Below are 27772 nucleotides of genomic sequence, written 5' to 3' on the forward strand. Positions count from 1 at the left end.
GTTTGCGAAACGAGCTTACCAGGTTCTATTAATTATTAAATAGAAGTAAAGACTTGGCCTACACCAAAGTGTTGTTTACATGAGCATTCCCAGTTATGTTATTATTATGTTAGTATGTTAGTAAATATCAAAAAAAAAAAAAATCCGAACCACAAATATAAAAATCCACTGCATGCCATTTTTGTGTGTGTCGTTTTCTATATTTACAAAATAGTATTGTTGTTTTTTTTTATTATATCATTAATATTTTTAAACTATATTCTCTACATAATTTTTTCTGTTTATTTTATTCTGTTATTATTATGTTATTATGTTAGTAAATATGCAGAGTCATAAAAAATTCCGAACCACGAATAAGAAGGGCAATGATCTGACACGGAATCAGTCCAGTATCTTTAAATATTTACTGTATTTTTATCAAAATCCACTGCATGCCATTTTTGTGTGTGTTGTTTTCTATATTTACAAAATAGTATTGTTGTTTTTTTACTATATAATTTAATATTTTTAAACTATATTCTCGACATAATTTTTTCTGTTTATTTTATTCTATTATTTTTAAACAAAGTAACATTATTAATGGTATATGAATGCAATACATTATTTAAAATACAGTAATACTGACCAAACATAAAATCACATGTAATTATGATAATTGAATAATGAACAAATTTTTTAATAATGCAGGTTAATATCAAAATTGCCCTGTGTAAATAAATACCTTACCCCTAATAGATGACTTGTTGTCTCAGTACCACTGAGCACTAAATAAATATGTTATGGTGTGAGTGTGAATGGTTGTTTGCCTTTATGTGCCCTGTGATTGGCTGGCCACCGGTCCGGGGTGTACCCCGCCTCTCGCCTGAAGTCAGCTGGGATAGGCTCCTGCATGCCAGCGACCCTTGTGAGGAAAAAGCGGTAGAAAATGAATGAATGTTATCATGGATGTGAGTGTGAATGGTTGTTTGTCGATATGTGCCCTGTGATTGGCTGGCGACCGGTCCGGGATGTACCCCGCCTCTCAACTGAAGTCAGCTGGGATAGGCTCCAGCATGCCAGCGACCCTCGTGAGGATAAGCGGTAGAAAATGAATTATTGCATTATTTCCTTTGGGACATATTGATTTGGTTAAAGTACATTTTGATTAGAGATTCACCTTCTGCAACAGAATGACGCTAACCAAGGCATTCTACAAATGTCTGTTCTTGGTCTTCCAAATAAATGACTTCCATAACATTGTAGCTACATGCTACTACGTGTATATAAAAGTATAAAGTCTTGTTGGAAGTGTTTTAATAGCTGACTTTATAAGTTACATGCAGTCTCTTTTTATCTGTTTTATATCTTTAGAATGCACAGAAAAGACATGTTCATGTCTATGTACAGTACTTTAAGGACAGGTCTTTACTGTGTCCTCAAACCGGGGGTGAATTTGCCTTGGGCTCCAGTGGTTATGGCAGATGTTCTTTGACTGGATTAAGCCTGTGAGAAGTCAACACGAAGCTCTCCTGTCTGGCACCTGAAGCCCACCTCCACACCTGCTTACCTTCATCCCTGTAGTACGCTCCAGCATCCCCCAAATATCGGCCTTAATGTGCGCTTTCATCATGTTTGTCTTCATCCTTAAGTCCCACTCCCACACCCACCCCACAGCTGGATCCTGTAGCTTTGATGATGCTGTCGGCTCCTCAAGGATGAAGGTGAAGAATGTGGCGTTAAGGTTAATGAGGACAAGGCTGGAGTGTTTTTTCATGTATTCACGCTTGATTCATTTTTCATGTTCTCTCTTAATGACGACAGAGTTCTTTATCTCTTAGCTAGGCTACTCTTTGCTGCAGCAGTACAAAAAACTTTTTTTACCTGAGAACATGCAAACTCCACACAGAGATGGCCGAGGGTGGAATCAAACTCGGGTCTCCTAGCTGTGTGGCCTGCGCGCTAACCACTCAGTCCATAATACAGTCATTAAGTTTCAAAAATTCATAAATTAATTCATTGATCGCTGTCTTGTGGTTTACTATAGCCTATTATTAATCAAATCAAATATTGCAATACATTCATTCATTTTCTACCGCTTATCCTCACAAGGGTTGCTGGAGCCTATCCCAGCTGTCTTCAGTTTGAGAGGCGGGGTACACCCCGGACCGGTGGCCAGCCAATCACAGGGCACATATAGACAAACAACCATTCACACTCACATTCATACCTATGGACAATTTGGAGTCGCTAATTAACCTAGCATGTTTTTGGAATGTGGGAGGAAACCGGAGTACCCGGAGAAAACCCACGCATGCACGGGGAGAACATGCAAATTTCACACAGAATTGGGTGAGGGTGGAATTGAACTGGGGTCTCCAAGCTGCAAGGCCTGAAAAAAAAAATCACACTCAAGGTAAATATATTGTTATATATTGTCCCCCACCCCAATTTTTGTCCATAGTTAAGTCATAAGTTAACAGTTAATTTATAATTTTTATAATTTATATAAAAAAATAATACACAATTCTCATATTTGTTCATTTTTAAGGCCAGCGGCAATTTGTCCCACTGTTTGACGGTCCTTGAACGCACCCTCTATGTTCTCCCACACTACACAGTTAGCATGCTATACTGTAGTTTTAGCCTTTTTTCACAGAAGGGCCGACTTCCTTATACGTTCATAGTTAGGAAGCACTTTGGTTGTGTGACCAATCACAGCGGAGTGGGCGTGCCCGGAGGTGGGCCTTGTGTGGAATAAATTAAAACTGACCTTTTTTTGTACAAATCAACGGAAATCCAGCTGGAATAGTTGCAAATTATTCCATCTGGTGAATAAATACACAAATAAATACAAAGATATATATTCCATATATTAACAATATATTAACATAAAGTTAATAAAGCATTAGTTTATGGTAAAATGAACGTTGGCTCAAAAATAGAATTAAGACCACAATGACTTGAAAATAAAAAACTAAATGTCACAAAATGTTACCAGGATCTCTTTGGGGTAAATATGAAGCTAGCTAGCTTAGCATAGCATACAAGTGTTGGACTACAATTTAAAACCAAGATTAAAAAAATGTTTAATCGTAGATTAATCGTTTAAACTGTGTACATTTTCAACTGTGTTTTTAATTATTTTAGTATAATAATTTATTTTTGTTTTTAGGACCAAACTTTTTTTTAATGTCCAAACATTTTGTCAAACAATTCTGTACTTTTTGCTTCGCTGTTGCTCCGCTTGACCTTAAACGCTTTTCCAAATATACTCCCAAAATCTTGAAAGCGTACTTGAAAATCCATTAAGTCACCAAAAAAGGGATTTAAAAATCAAGCAGGCTGCGTTTTTCTTCTGTCTTCTTCTGTTGTCCGTGTCTCATGTCACAGCACATTGGCTTTGGATGGGAAGATATTAATTTTTCAGCTTCTCCGCCTAAGCTCTTTTCTCTGGCTTGTATTTCTAAATATATATACAGTTTATACATGGCCACACTTGACTTTGCGATTGTATTGTTTTTATCTTTATGACAGGCTGGGGTTCAGTCAAGTTGCACAACAAATTGATTCAATGTGAAGTTTGGGGCTTTTTTCGTGAAAGGCGCAGAAATTGGAATGGAAGAAGCAGCATCCTTGACCGGGATTTTTTTTCGTTTTTTTTTTGTGGAGTTTTACAACAGCTGCCATCCTTTAAAATGCATCTTTGCCTTCTGGCTTTAATTCCCTTTGCTCGTACAGTAAATGCAACATTAATCATAAAGCCTCCCGGCTTTAGCTTTTTTTAAATTTATTTTCTATATAGCATTGTGTTGGATTTGTAGTAAAAAAAAACATTTTAAAAGTATATTGAATGCTCCGTTGGCTTTCATTGCGGACAAAAGTGCCTCTGTTGTTGCTATGCTGATCCCAAATAACCTGCCTTAGGTGTGGACTAACTAGGACGTCTTATATTGTGTTAATGCTAACATCAATGCTAATGACATTGCTAATGCTAATGACAATGTCAATGACATTGATTTTCAAGCATTTTCATTTTCACAATCGAGGTTGAAGTCACATTCGCAAAAACTGGTGTAAAAATCCAAGGTGGTCTAGGACGAAAACTACCCCAGAAAAAAAAGAACATTCAGGCACGTCTCAATTTTGCCAAAAATCCTCTTGATGATACTCAAGACCTTTTAGAGAAATACTATGCGGTCTGGAAAAAGAACATTATACCAACAGTAAAATATGCCGGTGGTAGTGTGATGGTTTGGGCTGTTTTACTGCTTTAGGGCATGGAAGACTTACCATGTTAAATGGAACCATGAATCCAGGGCGGTCTAAGACCTTTAGCAGTCTGGAAAAAGAACATTTCCCAACAGTAAAATATGGTGGTGGTAGTGTGATGGTCTGGGGCTGTTTTACTGCTTTAGGGCATGGAAGACTTACCATGTTAAATGGAACCATGAATCCAGGGCGGTCTAAGACCTTTAGCGGTCTGGAAAAAGAACATTATACCAACAGTAAAATATGGTGGTGGTAGTGTGATGGTCTGGGCTGTTTTACTGCTTCAGGACATGGAAGACTTACTGTGTTAAATGGAACCATGAATCCAGGGCGGTCTAAGACCTTTAGCAGTCTGGAAAAAGAACATTATACCAACAGTAAAATATGGCGGTGGTAGTGTGATGGTCTGGGGCTGTTTTACTGCTTCAGGACATGGAAGACTTACTGTGTTAAATGGAACAATGAATCCAGGGCGGTCTAAGACCTTTAGCAGTCTGGAAAAAGAACATTATACCAACAGTAAAATATGGCGGTGGTAGTGTGATGGTCTGGGGCTGTTTTACTGCTTCAGGACATGGAAGACTTACTGTGTTAAATGGAACCATGAATCCAGGGCGGTCTAAGACCTTTAGCAGTCTGGAAAAGAACATTATACCAACAGTAAAATATGGTGGTGGTAGTGCGATGGTCTGACTTGCTGCGATAAATGGAACCATGAATTCTGCTGTCTACCAAAAAATGTCCATCCATCTGTTTGTGACCTTAAACTGAAAGGAACTTTGGTTCCGTAGCAGAACAATGATCCGAAACCCACCAAGTCCACCTCTGAATGGCTGAAGGAAAACAAAGTTGAAGACATTAGGGTGGCCTAGTCAAAGTCCTGACCTGAATCCTCAACAACATTGTTTCTGCAGTGGACCCCTTCAGGTTCTCGGGCTCCACCATCTCACAGGACTTGAAGTGGTCCTCCCTCATAGGCACTATTTGGACCCAAAAGACCCAGTAGAGGATGTACGTACGTTGAACCTGCCAAAGGAGCTGCTAACAGTCTCTTCTCTGTACCTCCATCACAGTTCCGTTTGGCTCTGCGACCGACTACCGTCTGTAGAGGAATCCATCAGGACCAGCAACTGTCCCGGTGCTGAGACAAGAAGAGGGCTACCCACAGACGGTTCCAATTCCTCCCCTCCGGTAGGCGATACAGAGCCCTGTTGGCCAACACATCCTGGCACAAAAACGTTTCTTCTCTTAGGCTGTCAAACTGTTCAATAATTCATGCACGGTGGTTGAGTGGTTAGCGCACAGGCCTCACAGCTAGGAAACCCGAGTTCGATTCCACCCTCGGCCATCTCTGTGTTTGCGCGTTCTCCCCGTGCATATGTGGGTTTTCTCCGGGGACTCCGGTTTTCTCCCACATTCCAAAAACATTCATTCGTTTTTTTACCGCTTTTCCTCACAAGGGTCATGGGGGGTGCTGGAGCCTATCCCAGCTGTCTTCAGGCAAGAGGCGGGGTACACCCTGGACTGATGGCCAGCCAATCACAGGGCACATATAGACAAACAACCATTCACACTCACATTCATACCTATGGACAATTTGGAGTGGCCAATTAACTTAGCATGTTTTTGGAATGGGCTGCATGGTGGTGAAGTGGTTAGTGTGTAGGCCTCACAGCTAGGAAACCCGAGTTTGAGTCCACCCTCAGCCATTTCTGTGTGGAGTTTATAATAATAATAATAGGCTATAGTCAACCACAAGACAGCGATCAATTAATTAATTTAGGAATTTTTGAAACTTAATGACTTTTACAATTTTACAATTTTACAATACAGTATTATGGACTAAGTGGTTAGTGCGCAGGTCACACAGCTAGGAGACCCGAGTTCAATTCCACCCTCGGCCATCTCTGTGTGGAGTTTGCATGTTTTCCGGGTACTCCGGTTTTCTCCCACATTCCAAAAACATTCATTCGTTTTTTTACCGCTTTTCCTCACAAGGGTCATGGGGGGTGCTGGAGCCTATCCCAGCTGTCTTCAGGCAAGAGGCGGGGTACACCCTGGACTGATGGCCAGCCAATCACAGGGCACATATAGACAAACAACCATTCACACTCACATTCATACCTATGGACAATTTGGAGTGGCCAATTAACTTAGCATGTTTTTGGAATGGGCTGCATGGTGGTGAAGTGGTTAGTGTGTAGGCCTCACAGCTAGGAAACCCGAGTTTGAGTCCACCCTCAGCCATTTCTGTGTGGAGTTTATAATAATAATAATAGGCTATAGTCAACCACAAGACAGCGATCAATTAATTAATTTAGGAATTTTTGAAACTTAATGACTTTTACAATTTTACAATTTTACAATACAGTATTATGGACTAAGTGGTTAGTGCGCAGGTCACACAGCTAGGAGACCCGAGTTCAATTCCACCCTCGGCCATCTCTGTGTGGAGTTTGCATGTTTTCCGGGTACTCCGGTTTCCTCCCACATTCCAAAAACATGCTAGGTTAATTAGCGACTCCAAATTGTCCATAGGTATGAATGTGAGTGTGAATGGTTGTTTGTCTATATGTGCCCTGTGATTGGCTGGCCACCAGTCCAGGGTGTAACCCCGCCTCCCACAACCCTTGTGAGGATAAGCGGTAGAAAATGAATGAATGGGGCGGCACGGCGATGGAGTGGTTAGCGCGCCGACCTCACAGCTAGGAAACCCGGGTTTGATTCCACCCTCGGCCATCTTTGTGCGGAGTTTGCACGTTCTCCCGGTGCATGCATGGGTTTTCTCTGTGTACTCCGGTTTCCTCCCACATTCCAAAAACATGCTAGGTTAATTAGCGACTCCAAATTGTCCATAGGTATGAATGTGAGTGTGAATGGTTGTTTGTCTATATGTGCCCTGTGATTGGCTGGCCACCAGTCCAGGGTGTACCCCGCCTCCCGTGAATCCTTGCTTTAGCGGTAGACGAGCTAGGACGGCTCACATTGCGATAGCATTGTTATTATTAGCGTTCGGAAATGATTAGTTCAGAGGCAAATGCTTGATTTATTCAACATAAATTACACAATACAACAGTCGGGGGGGGCAAGTTTGTTCCTTAATGCTACTTTATTGCATCTTTCCTTCCGCACGCGTAATGAAAGTGCAAGTCATTGTTGGCTGTGATGAATTGACTTGATCCATGAAGCGACTGGTTGCTGATGTGTAACTTTTGAGTGTTTTAATTCACTCCTCGCATCTATTTCCCCTCGTTGCTTCTGGAGCAGCAAATAATTGGCGTTAGCACGTTGTGTGCGGCAAGTGTTAATTCATATTCTTCATGTTCCGACACATACACGCACCGAAAAGAACAAACGGCCTTAAATTAAATTAATTTCATATCGCATATTCATCCCGATATTCATTGAAGTTCTCTCAGTTCTTGCCAAAGTGAGAAAATAAATCACGGCGCTATTTTTAGCGTTTTAATCTGCTTATTGAGGAAAGACTTGTTGAATATTTGATTTCAAGTGTTGTGGTGTTTTTCTTTCCTCGTTATTTGTGTTTGTCTTAAAGCTTTGCCTTTAATTACATCTTTATTTATTGGACAGATGTTCAAAAATGTTAAAAAAAAAAAGTTCCACTACGGATTCTATGGTTAGCATCACACACTAATGGAGGTGTTCTAATGGAGTGTTGTTTATAGTGTTGAACAACAAACAAAGCAACGTGCTGGCTAATTATACAAGCTATTATTACATTATTGGGTTATAAAAAGCTTCAGTTTGGGAGGGTTTTGTCAATTTCTACAGGGCGGTCTGGTTAAGGCCAAATGTAATGAATAACATCAGAGCTCATATTCCATTTTCCTCATCTAATCCCATTAAGGCTCACGCTTCAGGAAATAGCATCGCCTCCCGGTAATGAAGAAGTACTGTAGATTAACCGAGCGACAAAATGGCTCCGGCTATGTTTTCTCCTCCAGTTATTCCTGAATCATCATTGCTTACCTTAGATGGCTTCTTTTTTATATTTGTTTAATATTCCGGCCCTTTGACGGACATATGCTGGCTACCTGAAAGAGCATATAGATGTATGCATGATATAGAAACAGTACACTTATTACAAGGAAGTGGAAATTGTAAGTATGAAATTGCAGTATTTTTATAGATTTTTATTTTTCATGTATTGCAGTTTTAATACTTTGGAAAACTGACGAAGCTTTTTATTAACTTCATGAAGAAATGTAATGGAATTGATTTGTGCTGGCTCTCTGCTGCCACCTGTTGGACAATAGCCTCACTCGTATCTTAACACAGTTACGTCACTCATTTACATCCGGGGATTTAAATTACGTCATATTTAAATGCGACAACCACTGGATAATAATCGTGTTTTTCGTGTAGCTAAAACGTTCATTAAGAATATATAAACGACATTTATTGGTTACACTAAATATCAAAATTGACCGCCGTCTGTTCTGAGTGTAAATCTTTAATAAATCGAGAAGTTATTTCATACAATAGTTAATAAGGCTACATACTTCTACAATCGTTTGTACATTTATTTAAATTATATAAAATTAAATAAATGTGCTCCATTTTATCATAACCAGTGTTAGTTGACAAGAATTATTCAAAAGTAGACTTAGACAATGGTTGCCGGGCAACCTCACCAAGCTCGCATGCTAGTGTCCGTCAACATGACAACGTGTTGTGTATTTTAAAATATCTTTGACCAACAGATTTAAGTATAAAGTGTCATTTGGGGCTTCTTTTGTAAGGATGCTCTGAATATCCAATTCCCGATAAAAAGACAACACAATCCAGTTATATTTAACCAATTTATTCATAACAAAAACTGTTTAAAGGCATTACTACTTGGCAGCCTCTTCCTCTTTGGCCAGGTTCTTGATCATCTCCTCCTTCTTGGCCTGCAGACGCTCCTCTCTGCGTTTGCGAGCCTCCTTTGTCTTTGTACGGCGAGCCTCAGCCTGGTCACTGGACGAGTCAAAACACCAAAAACAGCGAATGAGTGCATCGGGTACTAAAAGTTGCAGGATGAGAAAAAGTCTCGGTGACTCACGCCAGCAGCTTCTTGCGAGCCTTGTCCGCCTTCAGCTTGTGGATGTGCTCCATGAGGATGCGCTTGTTCTTGAACACGTTACCTTTAGCCTTCAGGTACAGGCTGTGGTACATGTGCCTGTCAATCTTCTTGGACTCCCTGTAGCGGCGGAGGAGACGCCGCAGAATCCTCATGCGCCGCATCCATGATAGCTTCACTGGCATACGAGCATTGGCGGTACCCTTCCTCTTACCTGGAAGCAGTAAAACGTAAAAAAAAAATGGAGACATCTACGGGTTTGGTGGTTGTTTAGCCATCAGGCAAAGCCACCCCACCATAGCCCATGTGACGTCCCTTGCGACGTGCCAGCGTGTTCTTGCGGCAGCGAGCCCGGGAATGGACCGTCACTGGTTTCCTGATGATCAAGCCATCTTTCACCAGCTTGCGGACCTGCTGGCCTGTCAAACAAATATTGGCGAACGGCTGTGATTAAATGAGAACAAAGTACTTCAACCTGCTTCTGGCGTACGGCAATCGACTCACGTGAGTTGGCATTGGCAATCTCATTGGTCTCATTAGGATCCAACCACACCTTCTTCTTGCCGCAGCGCAGGACGCTGGACGCCAAGCGCTTCTGGAGCCTGAGCATACTGGATAAACACGTTTAATGAGGCACCTTGTTAATAGCTGCATTTATAACAACCCTCCGGAGAGGTTGCAGTCATGCAAAAACCTCCTGGGTGCATTCAGACCTTAACTCTCACAAGTCCACAGCCTTGTATCCGTAGACTACGCTGGCGCTGCATGATAGGTAACTCAGCCACACAGAGACTGTTTAAATCGGTCAAGTAAAACCAGACTAATGATCAATAATGGCTGTGATTGTGTAATTGCGTTATTAAAATTAAAACAGACAGGTTTTTAAAAACCAAGAAAAATACAGCTGCCATGTGTGCAGATTCTGGAAGATCTACAAATCTTTCTGCAGGAGAAAAACAAAGGGCCGCAAATGAGCGTAATATTTCCCCTTTAAAATATGCATTTTTTTTCATATATCAGGTGTATTTTCATTTGTATACATATTTGTTAGGTAGAGTACTTCAATTTCATGTTCAAGTCATCAGGTCAATTTGTGCTTGGATAATTAATTACAAACTCATGCACCGGAAGTAAATCAAAAGGTATATGGTATGTTAATTTACTTTATTATAAATTTGCAGACAAAATGTCATTAAAATTGAAAGTGAATGGTGCAAAATGTTCTTGCTTTTTTTGCCCAGGAATACTGTTATGTCGCGTTTGCATTGTGATCAACATGTAAATAAAATTAGGATAAAGTTATCCTTTATCAGACAGATTTAATCACTGACTTCCTTTTCCAAATGTCACAATTTTGTAACATTGCTACTCTTTAATTCTAAAGCGTAAAAGCCGTTGCTATGTTGTGACATTTCTTAGGTGGCTAGCTAGCTAGCTCGTTCACTAGCATTGGGCCTAAATTCGGATTTGTCGAAATCCTCGTTTAAATTCACACCAACGCTAAAGCGACACCATTACTAAGGTCTTAAATAGTTTAGTTAATGTGGATGTAAAAGTGTAGTTCTTCTAAAAAGCCTACAAGTGGACGTCGAACATTTAAACTTACCTCATGGCTGCCCGCTAGCTTGACAAAGTTGTAGGAAGTAGCACGACCTAGTCGCAACCATTATAGCCATCAGCAGAGGTGACGCACTCAGTCCTGTGGTTATAGCATCTTAACATAACCATCATTTTCAGTCAGAATATGTACACCTATATCCGAATGTCTAAATAATTAAATATTTTATTCAAAATATATACAACATAAACGTGTTTAAAACAGCCGTATTATTTACACACCCCCTCAAGACTGGTGCTAAATGGTACGCTTCAATTTGGTGTAATTCTTTTATTCGACAATAGAGGGCACGCTTTGCTAGGTGAAGCAGGTGTGTGTTATTCCATTATACAAGTACAGAGCCATGTAAAAAAAATTTGAATATTGTGTAGAAGTTAATTTTCCTCCGAGCTTTATGCCGTAAAAAAATCTAAATTAAGACAAAAAAGGTTTTCAGTAGTTCACTGCCTGTAATATACGAAGGTTTCAAAATTTCTATTTTTTGACATGTCTGTATGCAGTACTGTATCGTTGCCTTTATGATAGAATATGTGACATTTATCATTGCATACATATTCTGTAAATGTGTCTTGATATTAATGATCCGACATAATAAGCTGTCAGAACCAAAATAATATAAAGTTTTTTATGTATGTTGTTGACAACCGTTCATCATTCCATTATACTGTAGATGCAGTTGTCTGCCTTGACCTGAAGGTGGCAGTAACGCTTCACAGCCGAATGACTATTGTTTCAATGTCGAGGCAGAAAAAGAGCCGACTGCATGAATGAAAGCTTATTTGAGTAGCTCATTATAATATTCATGAGCTGTCGCGATGTGATTGGCTTTCGTGTCGGCGGTCAACCGATCAGACGGCAGTGGCTTTGATCGATATGCTAATAAGGCGTGTCCAACCTTGAGCCAATGAATGTCAAGCTAGTCGCTGCAGCATGCTACCGGCGAGAAACGTCAGAGCGGCGTTAAACTAGCATGAGCACCGCCGATACCAAAACATCACACAGCTTAGCGTGCTAATAGAACACTACTAGTTTATTGGTTTTGTTTGTTTTTAATCTTATTTTTACCAAGTTAGAGTCCGAGTAATGCAACCTTGAAGGTAAGCCATTTTCCATTCCATTCTTTACCTTTTCTGCCGGGCATTGTCATGGAAACAAGCTAGCATAGTTTAGCATAGCTTCTTTCATCCAGTTTGTGACTGCAGCGTGACGTTAATGACGTGAATGGCGTTAGTCCCGTTACCTTAAAGGTTGCCACTGTGAGGAACAAAGCACCATTAAGGAAGTTAGCTTACGGCTAAACATGTTTCAGATGGTTCAAACGTGTGGTGCAAGCACCCAAAGGAGGTATGGACGGTTCCTTGGGATGCTGTGAATGATAACAACGCTAACAATTTCCTTTCGCTGCGTTGTAAATAGTCGCTAGTCTAAGCCAGACTTGCATAGCCTGGTTCTAGCTATTGTTGTCTGTGAGGCTAGTTATCTGCAAGCCCCATCTGTCACCCAGAGACCAGTTTGACCCTAATAACCACATCTTACGAGGACCACGTAACAATAACAATGATGCTTTTGAGTTCTGGAAGACGTAGCATATTTTATCTCTTTGTTTTGACCTATTTTGAAAATATTACACATTTTATATACAATTTCTCCACAAAACAGTTCCGCTCTTAGAAATATAATAATATAAATTTTTACTGCAGTACATTTTTACAGATTCCAAGCTTAATAAATTTCTATACTTTAATAAAATATTTTGATTTTATTTTTATGCCCATTTGTTAAAATATTTTTTCTCCAATTACAAAAATTGTGTAATTTTCCCAAAAAATTAGATGCACCATGACACATTTTTTTTCATTGTAAAAGTGTCATAAAAATATAATATGTATTAATATTTATTTCATTTTCACCACATCTAACCTTTCCAACAATCAAGCTGTGGATGTAAAGTTTACTTTTAATTTTTTGTCACAAAAACCATATAATAGTTACCCCGAATAAGGTCCAAGATTGAATATTTGGGTTGAAGTCAATGTTTCATAACACGGATTTTGATGCATTATTTTTGAGTTTCTTGATTTTTGATTTTTTGATAAAAGTCACTCACCTAGCTTTGAAAAAGGATACTATTTTTCACTCACCATAGTGCTACTTATGCAATAGGAGATTATTTCTTGATCATGTTTATGCTTATGGTATTATAATATCTCGGGATTACAGTATAATTGCGGACATAAAATTAAACCAAAATAAACATGAAAAATAGAGCTAAAAGTGCATTAGCGCTTCCGTCTCACGTGCCCCATGACGACAGACAGTAAAGATGGCTGATACCAGGAACCTTTATACTGTCTTTTTTGCTGTTCACCCCCGCTATGCAGCCTCTCCTCCTCCATATCTCCATGGGTGATCTACGATTGCTCTGCGTAGCAAAAGGGAGCTCAAAGCTAACAGACAAAATGACAACTTTACTGTTTTGTTTTTTCATAATGTTATGAAAATATTATTAAAATATTAGCGTGTCAATGGGAGTGAGTGAAAATCTCCATTTCCATACACCTTGCATATTAGGGGATTATGACATTTGGAAAAAAAATAACATAAATACATGTAAAAATAAAGTTTTAAAATTTCATATAGTTATTAAATGGACTGTAAATCTCCCATGGTGTCATGGCAACCTTCCACTGTTACCCAATCGTCCACTGCCTCTCATTCTCAATCTGCTTTGTTTAGCTCCCAACAAAGTCACCCCATCCAGGGGGAGTACTCTCGGGCAATGACCCCTTCTTAAAAAGCCCACTCACCGCATGGCATGTCATATCCACCGCTGGTCACTAGTGATGGAACATGTTGTCTGTTCCACGACTGATTGACACCCAGTGACTCACTAACCTATTTAAACACAGGCTAGACTATAATCCCACGGCACCTTTGCACATAGTATGTTGTTAGTAATAATCTGCTCATAAATTGTACAGACAGTAGTGGTTAGCTGTGTGGTATTTATAAAATCTACTAGAATTTTTTTTTTTTTTGCGGACATTTGGGGCCCGCTCATTGTTATGAGGCATTGGGACAAAAGGTTAGCAGGACCCCCTGACATCCAACGCCTCCATGGTGCTCTGATTTTACAAACTGTGAATCTGTACGCTCATTTATTGGTAATTGGATGGAGTGGGGGGGTACTAGCTCTGACGCTATAATTAATACATGTACTCCTTCCTGATCCTATCCATCCTGGTCACTCCCAATGGCATCTACTAGCACTGTCGCTAAAATTTAATATTTGAAGCATAAACAGTAGTTGAGTTGGGCGGTTTTATTTAGGCATGGCGTCGACTAGCACTTCTTTCTCTTTCGGCTTTTCCCTTCAGGGGGCGCCACAGCAAATCAATGACCTCTATCCCTACCTTCATGTCCTCCTTCAGTACCTCTGGACATGTCCGAACCATCTCAGTCTGGCCTCTCTGACTTTATCTCCAAGGTTTCTAACAAGTAATGTCCCTCTGATGTACTCCTTCCTGATCCTATCCATCCTGGTCACTCCCAATGGCATCTACTAGCACTGACACTATAATTTAATATTTTGACTACCTCTCGACTTGTCCGAACCATCTCAGTCTGACCCATCTGACTTTATCTCTAAGGTCTCCAACATGTAATGTCTCTTGTTCCTGATCCTATCCATCCTGGTCACTCCCAATGTTAAGAAAAACTAGTAGTGGTGTTAGGAAATTTATACGGGCATTAAATATTTTTTATATAAAAATTAGATTTAATATTTTTTGTATAAAACAACCCTATCTACCATGTGACTGTTGTGATAGTTTTTTTTTTGGCTTAATGAGTAATATTTGCATACAGTATAAAAGGTGATTACGAGATTGGATAAGGCGGTAGCCATTAACGCAATCATCCTCGTCTCCTAACCCGGCATTCAGGTAGAGGTCTTCTGTCTGAAGGGAGAAGGGTGACGAAAAAGGCACGATGGAGTCGTCGGACGGCCTGTTGCTGCAGGTCAACAACGGCGAGCAGTGGTGCAACCGGTGGAAGCGGCCCAATGATGACTCTGTAATTAATCTCATTAATACGCCGTGCTATCTTTGTGCAATTGTTGATATTTTTCTTTGTATACATAACAGGACCGAAGCACCAGTCCGTCAGTGCTGCGCTGTGTGGCCAGCACGTGGAAGGAGGGGCTGCTCAACAGGAAGAGGCCCTTTGTGGGCCGCTGTTGTCACTCATGCACGCCGCAGAGCTGGGTAAGCTTACACCTCTGATAATTAACTCTAGCCAGAGCGCAATTAGCATCGCTGACTTTCCACTCTTCCCATGCAAAAGCAAAAGCTACCTACTTACCTGCAGTATCGAATATTGTATTTCTAGTACTTGTACTACAGCCAACAGCCTGATTAATTTTTATTTCCACCTCAGGAGAAGCTGTTTAACCCCAGTATTCCATCGCTGGGACTGCGTAACGTCATCTACATAAATGAGACGCACACCAGGTACACTGAGCAAAATATGTGCTAGACTCAAATCCATGAGTACTCGTACTAGTAATAGCATTAGTAGTCGTAGTATAGTCATGGTATTAGTAGTGGAGGAGAGGAGGACACATGTAATGAAGTCTGTGGACAGGTGAATAATTTAAAGTGACAGCGGACACACCTGCATCATGTGTCTGAACGTCATTAAGACATGAACATACCTCCCGCTTGTTTGTTTATTTTTTTATGGTTAGAAATTATATGAAAGAAAATTGATTTTAATAACAGTATAGCTATTTTAATGATTGTTTCATTTGTCAGTCAGTCTCATAGGCTTGATTAATCGCTAAATTAATTACAATAATTGATCCAATTTTCATAATTTTTTTTTACCGCTTATCCTCACAAGGGTCGCGGGGGTGCTGGAGCCTATCCCAGCTGTCTTCAGGCGAGAGGCGGGGTACACCCTGGACTGGTGGCCAGCCAATCACAGGGCACATATAGACAAACAACCATTCACACTCACATTCATACCTATGGACAATTTGGAGTGGCCGATTAACCTAGCATGTTTTTGGAATGGGTTGCACGCCGGGCGAGTGGTCCAGACTCATAGCGAGGAAACCCGAGTTCGATTCCACCCTCGGCCACAGTTTGCACGTTCTCCCCGTGCATGCGTGGGTTTTCTCCGCGTACTCCGGTTTCCTCCCACATTCCAAAAACAACCATTCACACTCGCATTCATTCACATTCACATCCGATCTCCTGACTGTGTAGCCTGCATGCTAACCACTTGTCTACCGTGCGGTCCCATTTCATTTGTCATTTATATGCATTTTGCAGTTTCTTCATGACAAAAAACATTTATCTGAATATGAAATACATTAAGGCTGCATGGTTAGCGCAGGCCACGCAGCTAGGAGACCCCAGTTCGATTCCACCCTCTTCCATCCATCTCTGTGTGGAGTTTCCATGCTCTCCCCGTGCATTTGTGGGTTTTCTCCGGGTACTCCGGTTTCCTCCCACATTCCAAAAAAACATGCTAGGTTAATTAGCGACTCCAAATTGTCCATAGGTATGAATGTGAGTGTGAATGGTTGTTTGTCTATATGTGCCCTGTGATTGGCTGGCCACCAGTCCAGGGTGTACCCCGCCTCTTGCCTGAAGACAGCTGGGATAGGCTCCAGCACGCCTGCAACCCTTGTGAGGATAAGCGGTAGAAAATGAATGAATGAATGAAATACATTAAATGTATTGTATTATATGTATATTGTTTAAAATATGGAAGACGTAACACAGTAAGCCTGATGGTATGTGAACATTCATGAAGGTGTAACAACAAACTGGCTCCAATGTAAATAATATGGCTGAGGAGAAGCAAGATGGAGTCTTCTTTTCTAAGTGAACGCAAGGTCACGTGTGTGTGTGTGTGTGCTCCCACGTGCAGGCAACGCGGCTGGTTAGCACGCCAGTTGAGCTACGCGCTCTTTGTCATGGAGCGGGACGTCCACAAGGACATGTTCCCCAGGAACGTGGTGGAGAACGTGCTCAACAATGACAGGTATGCATGCAGTCGGACCCATCGGAACTGTAAAATGAAAATAACATCCGCGCGTCGTATTTTTGCAGAGTGACGAGCGCCATCTTCTGCGTGGCCTCGGACATGGACGGGAGCCAGCCTGGTTCTGAGCACAAAACCGTCAGGAAGGTCAAGCAGAAGACGAGGACTTTCCTCCAGAAGATGGTGGCCAATGTTTCCCCAGCCTTCATCAGGTATAAAACAACACATCGTGATTCTTAGCATCTGTCTCCACGAATAACGCCACAAGCTATATTTACTTCCTGCATATTTTCAATTACTTCCTGTAAACAAATCAGCCTCAATTTTGGAGTCCCCGTTCTTAAACGTCTGTCCTGTTTAGGCTCACGGGCTGGGTTCTCTTGAGGCTCTTCAACGGTTTCTTCTGGAGCATTCAGATCCACAAGGGCCAGATGGAGATGGTGAAGAAAGCAGCCGCCGAGGTCAGGACCCGGTTTAGAACCCGTCTTCTTCTCTGAACGGACGATACCGAATCACTTGTCTGGTGTGTGCAGCAGAACGTGCCCATGGTCTTCCTCCCCGTACACAAGTCCCACATCGACTACCTGCTCATCACGCTCATCCTGTTCTGTCACAACATCAAAGCGCCACACATCGCTGCCGGAAACAACCTCAGCATCCCCATTCTCAGGTGAGGGACGCCATCACTTGCTTGTTTACGCTCTTTATTTATTTATATCTTTATTTACTTTTTAGCACTCTGATCCGTAAACTGGGAGGATTCTTCATACGGCGGAAAATGGAGGAGTCCGGCGACGGGAAGAAAGACATTTTGTACAGATCACTCTTACATGCCGTGAGTCTCATCGACACAACTAAAGATTCTTATCTTCCTATAAGCGAGGGTACCAACTTCCTGTTGTCCTAATACTTGTCCGCTAGCTAATCATATGCACTTCTCATGCTAATAGTGATATTAGTCTACAAATCCACTTTCTAATACTCTCTAATTAAATCCAGAAGCGTTTTTTTATGGCTTGTGAATGCTAAGCTACTTGTAGCATTCCTGAAACCTGCAAAAATGGAAGAACGTGCTCTAAATACAGCTTTGGGTCAGTATTAGCGGATTGTACTAGTTTTATTGTTGTGGTGTGTAATTAATGGAATACACTCCACATTGTGCATTGACCCGCCAAAATAAGAGCGTGTGGAGTCCTCTTAACTACTAAGTGTTTGAATACGGCCCACCCGTTCTTTCCAAAGTATTTCATTGAAATGTAACGAGACAAATTTTTGAAGGTTTAGGTAGGTTTTTTTAATTAATTATTTTTTAATCAATTTGGTTATTTAATGTGGTCTGATGTTTACAAAGTGCTCCTAAAAAAAATTATGTTGAATTAATGCAGCCCGCCAGTCAAAAAGTTTGCCCACCCCTGCCTTAAGATAAGTGGTATCAGCTGAGAACACTTGTATAAATTATATAAAATTATTAAATAATGGCTGTAATTTTTTTTATGTCCCATGGACCTACATTTGTGCCTATACCAAAAAAAAAAATTGCAATCTACTAATTTAATTTCGACTATGTTACACCCGTCTGCACTTTGTGTGTAGGCTAGCGGCCCCGCCTCCGCTTACCGAGACAAAGTCTGCAGGACTCTCATAAGGGCTCACTCTGTTCATGCCGTTGTTCTATGGAACAAATTGAAAATGAGCAAATTTAATTGTGTGGTGTTCTGAGGCTGTATGAGTGCTGCTGTTTCAGAGGAGTTGCGGTTCATTGAGGAGAAACATGAATTCCAAGCATTTCTTGGGAAACCGGGTTTTTTTTCCGACAAACAGCCAAACTCATCCTCAAGATGATCAAGTGGGGAGGCTGGAGGTGATGCAGTGGTCAGGTGGTACGTTTATACCTACTGATGACGCAGCATCAGGAGCAACTAGTGTTAGGTATCTTCACCAAGGAGCCATATCGCTCCAAGTATGTCTCCTCCATTTTTGAGCTCAGTTGAGTACCTGTGGGACAACCTCCATCGTAAGGAAACTCCATCGATGATATCATCATGGAGTAGTTAAAGGATTTCAGTAAGGATTCCATATCGATATCGAGCAGATATGGTTGAGAACCTAACAAAAGAAAGCCTCATGAACTTAATTAAGGCGTCTCGTCTTTGCAGCTGACACAAAGCTGATGTTCTATATTTAAGGACAAAGCATCTCCTGTGTAAAAGTCCCCCGACGCCAAGAGACAGCTGCGGACTGATGTAGTTACACAACACGCCATTAGCACATGCCCAGGTCCCTATTGTGGGGAAAAAAACCGGGAAAGACCTACCTTAATAAAAAATGGCGTATCTTCCAGTACACAGAGGAGCTGTTACGCCAGCAGCAGTTCTTGGAGGTCTACCTGGAAGGCACGCGCTCCCGCAGCGGCAAGCCGTCGCCCGCACGTGCGGGAATGCTGTCCATTGTGGTCGACGCTCTGCACACGGGCTCCATCGACGACGTGTTGGTGGTACCGGTCGGCATCTCGTACGACCGCATCATCGAAGGCAACTACAACAGCGAGCAGCTGGTGAGGATTGCGACGTTGTCGTTGGTGTGACTTTTTAAAAGAAGATTTTAAGAGGATGATATCCTTCCAAATGCAAACAGGGCAAGCCCAAGAAGAACGAGAGCCTGTGGGGGATCGCGTGCGGCGTCTTCCGGATGCTGAGGAAGAACTACGGCTGCGTCCGAGTTGACTTCAACCAGCCCTTTTCGTTAAAGGTTAGATTACATTTTATTCTCGTATTCTTTCTATTTAAGGCCGTACGGTGGATGAGTGGTTAGCGTGAAGGCCTCACAGCTAGGAAACCCGAGTTCAATTCCACCCTCGGCCATCTCTGGAGTGAAGTTTGCATGTGTGGGTTTTCTCCGGTTTCCTCCCACATTCCAAAAACATGCTAGGTTAATTAGCGACTCCAAATTGTCCATAGGTATGAATGTGAGTGTGAATGGTTGTTTGTCTATATGGGCCCTGTGATTGGCTGGCCACCATTCCAGAGTGGACCCCGACTGTACCCCGCCTCTCGCTTGAAGACAGCTGGGATAGGCTCCAGCACCCCCCGCAACCCTTGTGAGGATGAAATTAATGAATTAATGTTTCTATTTATTTTAATTTGACACAATGTAATCGACGGCGGCCGAGTGGTTAGCGCGCAGACCTCACAGCTAGGCGACTAGGGTTCAATTCCACTCTCGGCCATCTCTGTGTGGAATTTGCATGTTCTCTCCGTGCATGCGTGGGTTTTCTCCGGGTACTCCGGTTTCCTCCCACATTCCAAAAACATGCTAGGTTAATTAGCGACTCCAAATTGTCCATAGGTATGAATGTGAGTGTGAATGGTTGTTTGTCTATATGTGCCCTGTGATTGGCTGGCCACCAGTCCAGGGTGTACCCCGCCTCTCGCCCGAAGACAGCTGGGATAGGCTCCAGCACCCCCCGTAACCCTTGTGAGGATAAAATTAATGAATGAATGTTTCTATTTATTTTAATTTGACACAATGTAATCGACTTTGTACATTTTAGGCTGCAATTACGGTCTTGATTATGATTATTTTTTTGTTTTCTAGTGTCTTTTTCATAAATGATAAAGGTTATTGGGTGTTTTGTTATTTTTATTTTATTTGAGCGTGCCTGAGTTTGCTATATACCACATTTTCCTGACTATAAGTTGCTCCGGAATATAAGTCGCACAAGGTCAAAAATGCATTATTTTGTAGAAAAAAAAACATACAAAAGTCGCACTGGAGTATAAGTCTCATTTTTGGTTAATTTATTTTCCAAACTACTTGACCAAAACAGACATTATGGACATAATCACCACTTAAGAAGTAGTTGATATTGCTGTGAAAGCCAATAGTGCCCTCTTGTGGCTGTCTGTGAAATTATATATATATATTTTCATTTATAAGTCGCTTTGGAGTATAAGTCGCCGCAGGATCAACCAACTTCTGAAAAAAAGTGCGACTTATAGTCTGGAAAATACGTGAAATGACTCAAGATTGATTGCTATGTGTCGTCTATAGGAATATCTGGACAGCCAGAGAAACCGCCATATTCCGTTACCCATCTCCCTGGAGCACGCCTTGATGCCCACCATTATAGAAGTGCAGTAAGTATCTTTTTTTTTTTTAAATACAAAATCAAAATAACAGCACGCCGCCTCACAGCAGCGCCCCGTCATTTGACATTTCAGCACAACATGTGAGTTGACATTAGCGGGGGGGGGGGTCACTTGAGTTCATAGTGCTCCTCCTGATAAACTAATAACATTTCCACGATGCTACACCGCTGAGTGCAGCTGCTCCTTATTTAGCCAACATATTTCGCTCTCGTCGGGACGCCGTCGCAAACCGTAATAATAATAAACTTGTCGGCTTGCAGGCCCGATGCTCAGCTGTTTGATCGGCAGGAAGAGGAGGAAGGCCAACAGGACCGAGAGCTTCCCGAAGACGTCTGCAGACGACAGCTCATCAACAACCTGGCCAAGCACGTGCTTTTCAGTAAGAAACCCGTTTAACTGTCAAAACACGAAGCTTAGCGTCTCGCTAAATATCAGCATCGGTTCTTTTAAGCAAGCAGAAGCACAAACCGGTTCTCCCCAGCTTCTGTTACACTTGCCAAGATTCTTTTTTTTTTTTTTTTTCAAACTCCTCCTCCCATCGCCCAATCACAATGCCTCCAGCCGCATGGCATGTTGTTTTCAGCCAATAGGACGAAAGAGAGGACGGGGGGAGCCAAAAGAGGGGTTGGAATGCAGCACCGGAGCTTTTCATCCCTTCAAATGAGCCATGCTTGCTACGACCTGGAGTAACCCCCAACCCCCCCCCCCCCCCCACCTTGACGGAAACCCTCCCTCATCATCACTCCCTTGCTCATGAACATAATTTCGAATTATTTAATAGTAAATCGCCGATGCCGCCACGTCGGCCCCATTTCCCATCTACATAGGCTTTTATTGTGCTACTGTTGCTTCAGTGTGGTGTTCATTATTATTCTTTGTATCTCCCCCCCTCCCCCCCCGCAGCGGCTAACAAGTCATCCGCCATCATGTCCACCCACATTGTGGCCTGTTTGCTGCTTTACAGACACAGACAGGTAAAAAAAAAAATCTGGCATTTACATTTACACCCTTTCTTTTCTCCCATTCGCGACAGAATGTTTTTAAACTCCTCTGCTCTTGTCGATGCCTTACCCCAGACAAGGTGAAGCAAATGTCACACACAAAGGCATGGTAATGAAGCATAGATCATGTTCCTTATGAATCAGCAGCTGTCGTTTTACACGTTAGCACCCCCTGCTGGTGTTGTGGTGTATGTGTAGGTTGTGTTTCGATTTTCTACAAAAAAAGCTCTGATAAAACATTCGACAGTTCTCAAATATCTTATTTTTTATTTTTCTGCACAAAATAAGATGAAAAATAAATAAACAAACTAAGAATAAAGAAAATCAGTAATAAATAAATAAATATTATAATAATAATAAAACGGCAAATAATAAAAACTTAAGAAACCGCATATAGTTGGTGGGTAGACAAATTATTTTTTCAGATTAAAATGAACAAAGCATTATTAGAGCCCTGTAGACATGACAAAACACGACTATAGTCACATTTATACTCTTTTTATTTACAACATATTGCACAACTGCAGGGTCTTGAGACACATGCTAACTCGCAAACTAGAGAGCTAGCGACCTAAACGGTAGCCTTCAAGTTATTTCCTTTCAACTTAAATAGCCACAAACTTACCACTTCCACACGGATAGGGAGGATAACTATTAACAGTTATTTAACCTTTAACATGAACATGAATCAAACGTAATAATTTTTTCTGGGTACATGATACCATACAGCATCCATATCAAACATTAAACTTTCATATCAAGGCGGGGGCCTCAAACTCGTGTCCTGCGGGCCACATTTGGCTTTGAACATTTGGTTTGAACAACAGATGGAATGATACAGCACTCTACAGGAAGCAATGAAGTCTGTAAAATTAAATAATAATAATAAAAAAATAAAAAAAAATTACAACTATGATGAAAATGGTAATATTAATGATTATAATAATAGTGATAATAATAACAATAATAATGATAATTAACAATTTTGCGTAACAGTGAGCTTGTCGTTGCCGCAGGGCGTGGTGCTGTCCAAGCTGGTTGAGGATTTCTTCAACATGAAGGAGGAGGTACTGTCGCGTGACTTCGACCTGGGCTTCTCGGGCAATTCCGAGGACGTTGTAATGCGCGCCCTGCACCTGCTGGAGAACTGCATCGCCGTCACCAGCAGCGCCAACCGCAACGGCGAGTTCACCATCGCGCCCGGCTCAACGGTGCCAGCGCTCTTCGAGCTCAACTTCTACAGCAACGGCCTCTTCCACGTCTTCATTCCCGACGCCATCATCGGTACATCGTCTCCTCCTTATCCCCCCCTCCAAAAAAAAATCTCTAATTCAGGCTTATATTCATGTGCATGCAGCCTGCAGCGTGCTGTCGCTGCAGCGAGAGCAGGCGATGGAATCCTCGGAATCGGGAAAGCAGTCGCAGTCGTGCGGCAATGCCGGCTTCCCCATCAGTCAAGAGAAGCTTATTCGCAAAGCCGCCGGGCTCTCACACTTCCTGGTCAACGAGGTGGCCGTGGCCTCCGTAAGTTCTTGTCAGGATAGCTAGCACACAATCTTAGCATTAGCAAGAATGTGTTGCCAGTAGTAATAATCAGTCATATTTTAATAGTAATACCTTTTGCCTTCTTTTCTCTGTGTATATTTATAGGTTATCACATGGTTTGTCTGGTATCAGGCCAGGTATCATGCCTCCAAGTGTCAGTATCAGCTCATACTGGCACGCCGGGGCATGATACTGGGCCTGATACCAGACAAACTATGTGATAACCGAAAATTATCACCAGAAAAACAAAACGCACTTTTTAGGGTTCTTTTTATTCTATCCCCATCTTTTTTTTTTTTGTTTATTATTGATTGTCATGATTATTTTTTGTTTATTGTTGATTCTCAACCAGGCTTTGCTTACCAGAATTGAACTATTTTGCCTTCTCTGTATCCCTCAGCCCTGTCAGACTATTTACCAGGTTTTCCACGACGCAGTGACCCGCCTCATCCAATATGGAGTCCTCTATGTAGCCGAGGTCAGTTTCCAAAGGCTGTATTTTCAGTGCATAGGTCACAGCTGTACACAGACTCCTCTAAGAGTATATTTATATTTGCTTTATATAGTATTTGTACTGTGAAGGGAGACATGTTTAATAATGGCAATATGAATTTATATGTGTGTATGTGGTAGGAGGACCAGGAGGAACTGAGTCCCAGTCCTACAGAAGAACCTTGGCCCAAAAAGTTCCCTGAGCCCCTCTCCTGGAGAAGCGACGAGGAGGATGAAGACAGTGACTTCGGAGAGGAGCAGCGGGATCGCTACTTAAAGGTTGTCACTCTTAAAACATCCGTACCCGTACTCCAAGCTTTAGTCCTTCCTACGTTTTATTTATTGTCGGGACCTTAAAACATCCGTACCCGTACTCCAAGCTTTAGTCCTTCCTACGTTTTATTTATTGTCGGGACCTTTCAGGTCAGCCTCTCGGAAGAACACCAGGAGTTCTTCGTGTTCCTGCAGCGGCTCCTCAGCTCCGTGCTGGAAGCCTACAGCGGCGCCGCCATCTTTGTGCACAGCCTGAGTCAGCCCATGGCCGAGTCTGAATACACGCAACGGCTCTTCAGATACCTTCTGACCCGCACCGAGAGGAGAGTGGCTGCTTATGGTGACTTGCTTACATTTTTGGAAAAATGTATTGATAATGGGATACATTTAAGTCATGAAAACCAAAAATTCATGTATCATACATTTTTTATATTTCATCAAAACAGTTTTATAATACAGATTTTCAATCCACTGAAAATTATGTTTAGGAGGCATGCATGTTTTTGGAATGTGGGAGGAAACCGGAATACCACGCATGCACGGGGAGAACATGCAAACTCCACACAGAGATGGCCGAGCAGGGAATCAAACCCTGGTCTCCTAGCTCTGTGGCTAAAAACTCAGTCACTGTGCAGCCCAAAATATAATTAATTTTACCTTTTTTAAAAAAATGAAATTATGGCTGTACGACGGATGAGTGGTTAGCTTGCAGGCCTCACAGCTTGAGACCCAAGTTCGATTCCACCCTCGGCCATCTCTGTGTGGGTTTTCTCCGGTTTCCTCCCACATTCCAAAAACATGCTCAGACGAATGAAATGGGACCGCACGGTGGTTGAGTGGTTAGCACGCAGGCCAAACAGTCAGGAGATCGGATCTGAATGTGAAGGGTTGTTTTTGGACAAAGCATGTTTTTGGAATGTGGAAGGAAACCCGAGTACCCGCAGAAAACCCACGCCTGCACGGGTAGAGCATGCAAACTCTGCACAGAGATGGCCGAGGGTGGACTCGAACTCGGGTTTCCTAGCTTCCTAGCTCATTCCAAAAACATGCTAGGTTAATCGGCCACTCCAAATTGTCCATAGGTATGAATGTGAGTGTGAATGGTTGTTTGTCTATATGTGCCCTGTGATTGGCTGGCCACCAGTCCAGCCTGAAGACAGCTGGGATAGGCTCCAGCTCCCTTGTGACCCTCGTGAGGATAAGCGGCATAGAAAATGGATTTATGAAGTCATTTTTTTATTCTCAGGTGAAAGTGCGACTCATTACCTTGTGAAGAACACTGTGAGGACATTCAAAGAACTTGGGGTAACTTTCATCATCCCTCCCAAAAACACAGTAATCATTTTAATTCATTTCAATTAATTTCGGTCCCACCAACTGTTTTTGTGTTTTCCTTCAGGTCCTCAAGGAGAGGCGAGAGAACCGTGTGTCGACGGTGGAGCTGAGCGCCACTTTTCTACCTCAGGCCAACCGCAACAAACTCCTGCACTACATTTTAGGCTTCACCCTCCTGTGACCCGAACGAAAAAGGCCTCCTTCAGGCTCCGTCTGTTAAAAGGGCTTCCACTGGCGACTGATCCCAGGTGCTATAAATAACACTGCGGACTGCTTTACCGGGAAGTGCCTTTTGCTTAAAAATAATAATAACACTTAACAGTTTTCTCTACTTTTGGTTCTCCCCCCCTGTAACTTTTTAATCTATTCTATATACGCCTGCGATTAAGAATCAGTTTGAATCCGAACTACGCAAGCTGCCTTTCATGTACACGAGTGAGCAAATCATAAACACTTAAACACAATAATCAGCATCTACATTTATAATGTAGTCCTAGTGCACTTAGTTTCATGTGCATCTTAAGTGTACTCACTTTAACTTATACAGAAATTTGCAACCATAACTGTCATTGAAAGTTAAAAAAAAATAATAATAATGAGCCTTCTGGATCACTTTGGTTCAAATGAAAGTGTCTTACAGGGAAAGTAAGAGATGTGGCATTTAAGGTATGATTCCAGTTTATGACTGGGGGGGTAAAAAGCCTTTAGCTTTCTTTTTTTTGGAGTTGTTTACTCTTATATAGTTGTATAGGACCTGTAAAAACCACTAATTGTTTACTGTTTTTTTTTCTTTTCCCCCCAAGATGCACTGACTCTTAAAATCTGATTTTGGGACAAACAAAAGGTCAAAGTACGTCAGTAATGGAAGAGACGCTATGTAATTCAAAGGCAAGCAGAATGTTTATTTAAATCTTTAGAACCGCATGTGTTGGTGCAGAACTTCTTAATCTGTGAATGGTGGAAAATGTAGATATATAATGGCATAAAAAAAATGAATACAAGTACAGCCAGGGGTGACATCTCGCTGAATGCTGGAGCTGGATCTTTTGTCAAGGTAATGCCACTTTTTGTGCACTGTACTGCATGTTTGCTCTTAACACTTTACTGTAGTAGGACAGGGGTGTCCATAGTTTGGCTCAAAGGACATTTGAGGCCCTCCGTGTGTGTTTCATCTAAAATTTGGACCACACAGAATAGAAAAAGTGCTTTTTTCACCTTCTAACAAATTCTCACAGTATATTTACTGTAGCTTTATTACCAAAATATGTTCTTCAGCTTTGGACACCCCTGCCGTAGTCGTTACTTCATCTCTTGAATTGTATTTTACAGTCCAAATGTGAATTGTGATGCTGAGGAAGGAACCTGCTGAATGTATCTGCCCCCCCCTTTGGAAAAAGGCTGTGATTGTACCGATTTGATACTCGTACGTGTGGACAAAAGTATTGGCGCTCGGAGCCCATTGAAGGTGAAGTGTTAGGCAAAAAAGGGGTCTCTATTGATTATTTAGTCAATACGTGTGTCTAAATACTGTCCCATTAAACTACCTGAGTAAAGAGCGACTAAAACATACCTTAGTAATTAGGGTTTCAAAACACCTGTATCATGGCAGCAGGTATCTTTTTTAATGCACTGTCTTGTAGGTTGGTTTTTTTTTTGTGTGTGTGCATGTTAACAAATCCGTGTGTTTGAATCATAAATGAAAAAAAACACATTGTAATGTAAAACATAGACCAGATAACATGAGAAAAATCACCAGCCACTAAAATGTGTGTTGTTTTTTGTTGTTTTTTTTGCTTTCTTAAAGCCAAGCACAATTGTTCTTAGATATCGAATAAGCAAGTATGGGCAGGCAGACACCACGTGTTTGGTCACGTGACGCTAGCAGGACGTTTGTATTGGATGATAAACTTGAATCACGTGACCCAAACACGGAAGTGACATGAATCTAAACAAGCAAGTTTTGGGCGCCAGATAC

The 27772-nt window shown here is 41.7% G+C and overlaps 2 protein-coding genes across 6 annotated transcripts; one reads left to right on the forward strand and one right to left on the reverse strand.

Annotated features, from left to right (window-relative positions):
- Positions 1-5344: 5344 nt before the first annotated feature.
- gpam (glycerol-3-phosphate acyltransferase, mitochondrial) lies at positions 5345-27562 on the forward strand. 5 transcript variants are annotated; one of them, XM_078788763.1, is made up of 22 exons: positions 11806-12046; positions 14327-14447; positions 14894-15023; positions 15095-15214; positions 15387-15460; positions 16890-17003; positions 17072-17215; positions 17365-17464; positions 17537-17673; positions 17739-17838; positions 19345-19557; positions 19638-19751; positions 21054-21139; positions 21412-21530; positions 22055-22125; positions 23169-23436; positions 23510-23676; positions 24098-24175; positions 24331-24468; positions 24613-24802; positions 25709-25767; positions 25862-27562. In XM_078788763.1, the coding sequence occupies exons 3-22, from the start codon at positions 14940-14942 to the stop codon at positions 25976-25978; spliced, it is 2493 nt and encodes an 830-aa protein (XP_078644889.1). In that variant the 5' UTR covers positions 11806-12046; positions 14327-14447; positions 14894-14939; the 3' UTR covers positions 25979-27562. The 5 variants fall into 5 exon arrangements, with proteins under 5 accessions (XP_057917501.2, XP_078644889.1, XP_057917500.2 ...); XM_058061518.2 differs by lacking the exons at positions 11806-12046; positions 14327-14447 and adding an exon at positions 5345-5439; XM_058061517.2 differs by lacking the exon at positions 14327-14447 and having other exon boundaries at positions 11807-12046.
- On the reverse strand, positions 9058-11052 carry LOC131109472 (large ribosomal subunit protein eL19). Its single transcript, XM_058061527.2, has 5 exons — positions 10938-11052; positions 9836-9942; positions 9628-9750; positions 9314-9545; positions 9058-9228 (listed from the first exon to the last, which is right to left on the reverse strand). The coding sequence occupies exons 1-5, from the start codon at positions 10940-10942 to the stop codon at positions 9105-9107; spliced, it is 591 nt and encodes a 196-aa protein (XP_057917510.1). The 5' UTR covers positions 10943-11052; the 3' UTR covers positions 9058-9104.
- Positions 27563-27772: the final 210 nt, after the last annotated feature.

This window comes from Doryrhamphus excisus, unplaced genomic scaffold (genome assembly GCF_037039965.1).
Source record: "Doryrhamphus excisus strain RoL-2023G ecotype Guam unplaced genomic scaffold, RoL_Dexc_Guam_v1.1 HiC_scaffold_24, whole genome shotgun sequence".
Taxonomy (NCBI): domain Eukaryota; kingdom Metazoa; phylum Chordata; class Actinopteri; order Syngnathiformes; family Syngnathidae; genus Doryrhamphus; species Doryrhamphus excisus.

Coding starts and splice junctions, on each gene's coding strand:
- gpam (XM_058061518.2), top strand. CDS start 14,940: ATGGAGTCGTCGGACGGCCTGTTGCTGCAGGTCAACAACGGCGAGCAG. Junction 21,140..21,411: donor CCCACCATTATAGAAGTGCA/GTAAGTATCTTT, acceptor GTCGGCTTGCAG/GCCCGATGCTCAGCTGTTTG. Junction 24,176..24,330: donor GAGTCCTCTATGTAGCCGAG/GTCAGTTTCCAA, acceptor TGTATGTGGTAG/GAGGACCAGGAGGAACTGAG.
- LOC131109472 (XM_058061527.2), bottom strand. Junction 9,751..9,835: donor GATTGCCAATGCCAACTCAC/GTGAGTCGATTG, acceptor TTTGTTTGACAG/GCCAGCAGGTCCGCAAGCTG. Junction 9,546..9,627: donor GGGACGTCACATGGGCTATG/GTGGGGTGGCTT, acceptor TACTGCTTCCAG/GTAAGAGGAAGGGTACCGCC.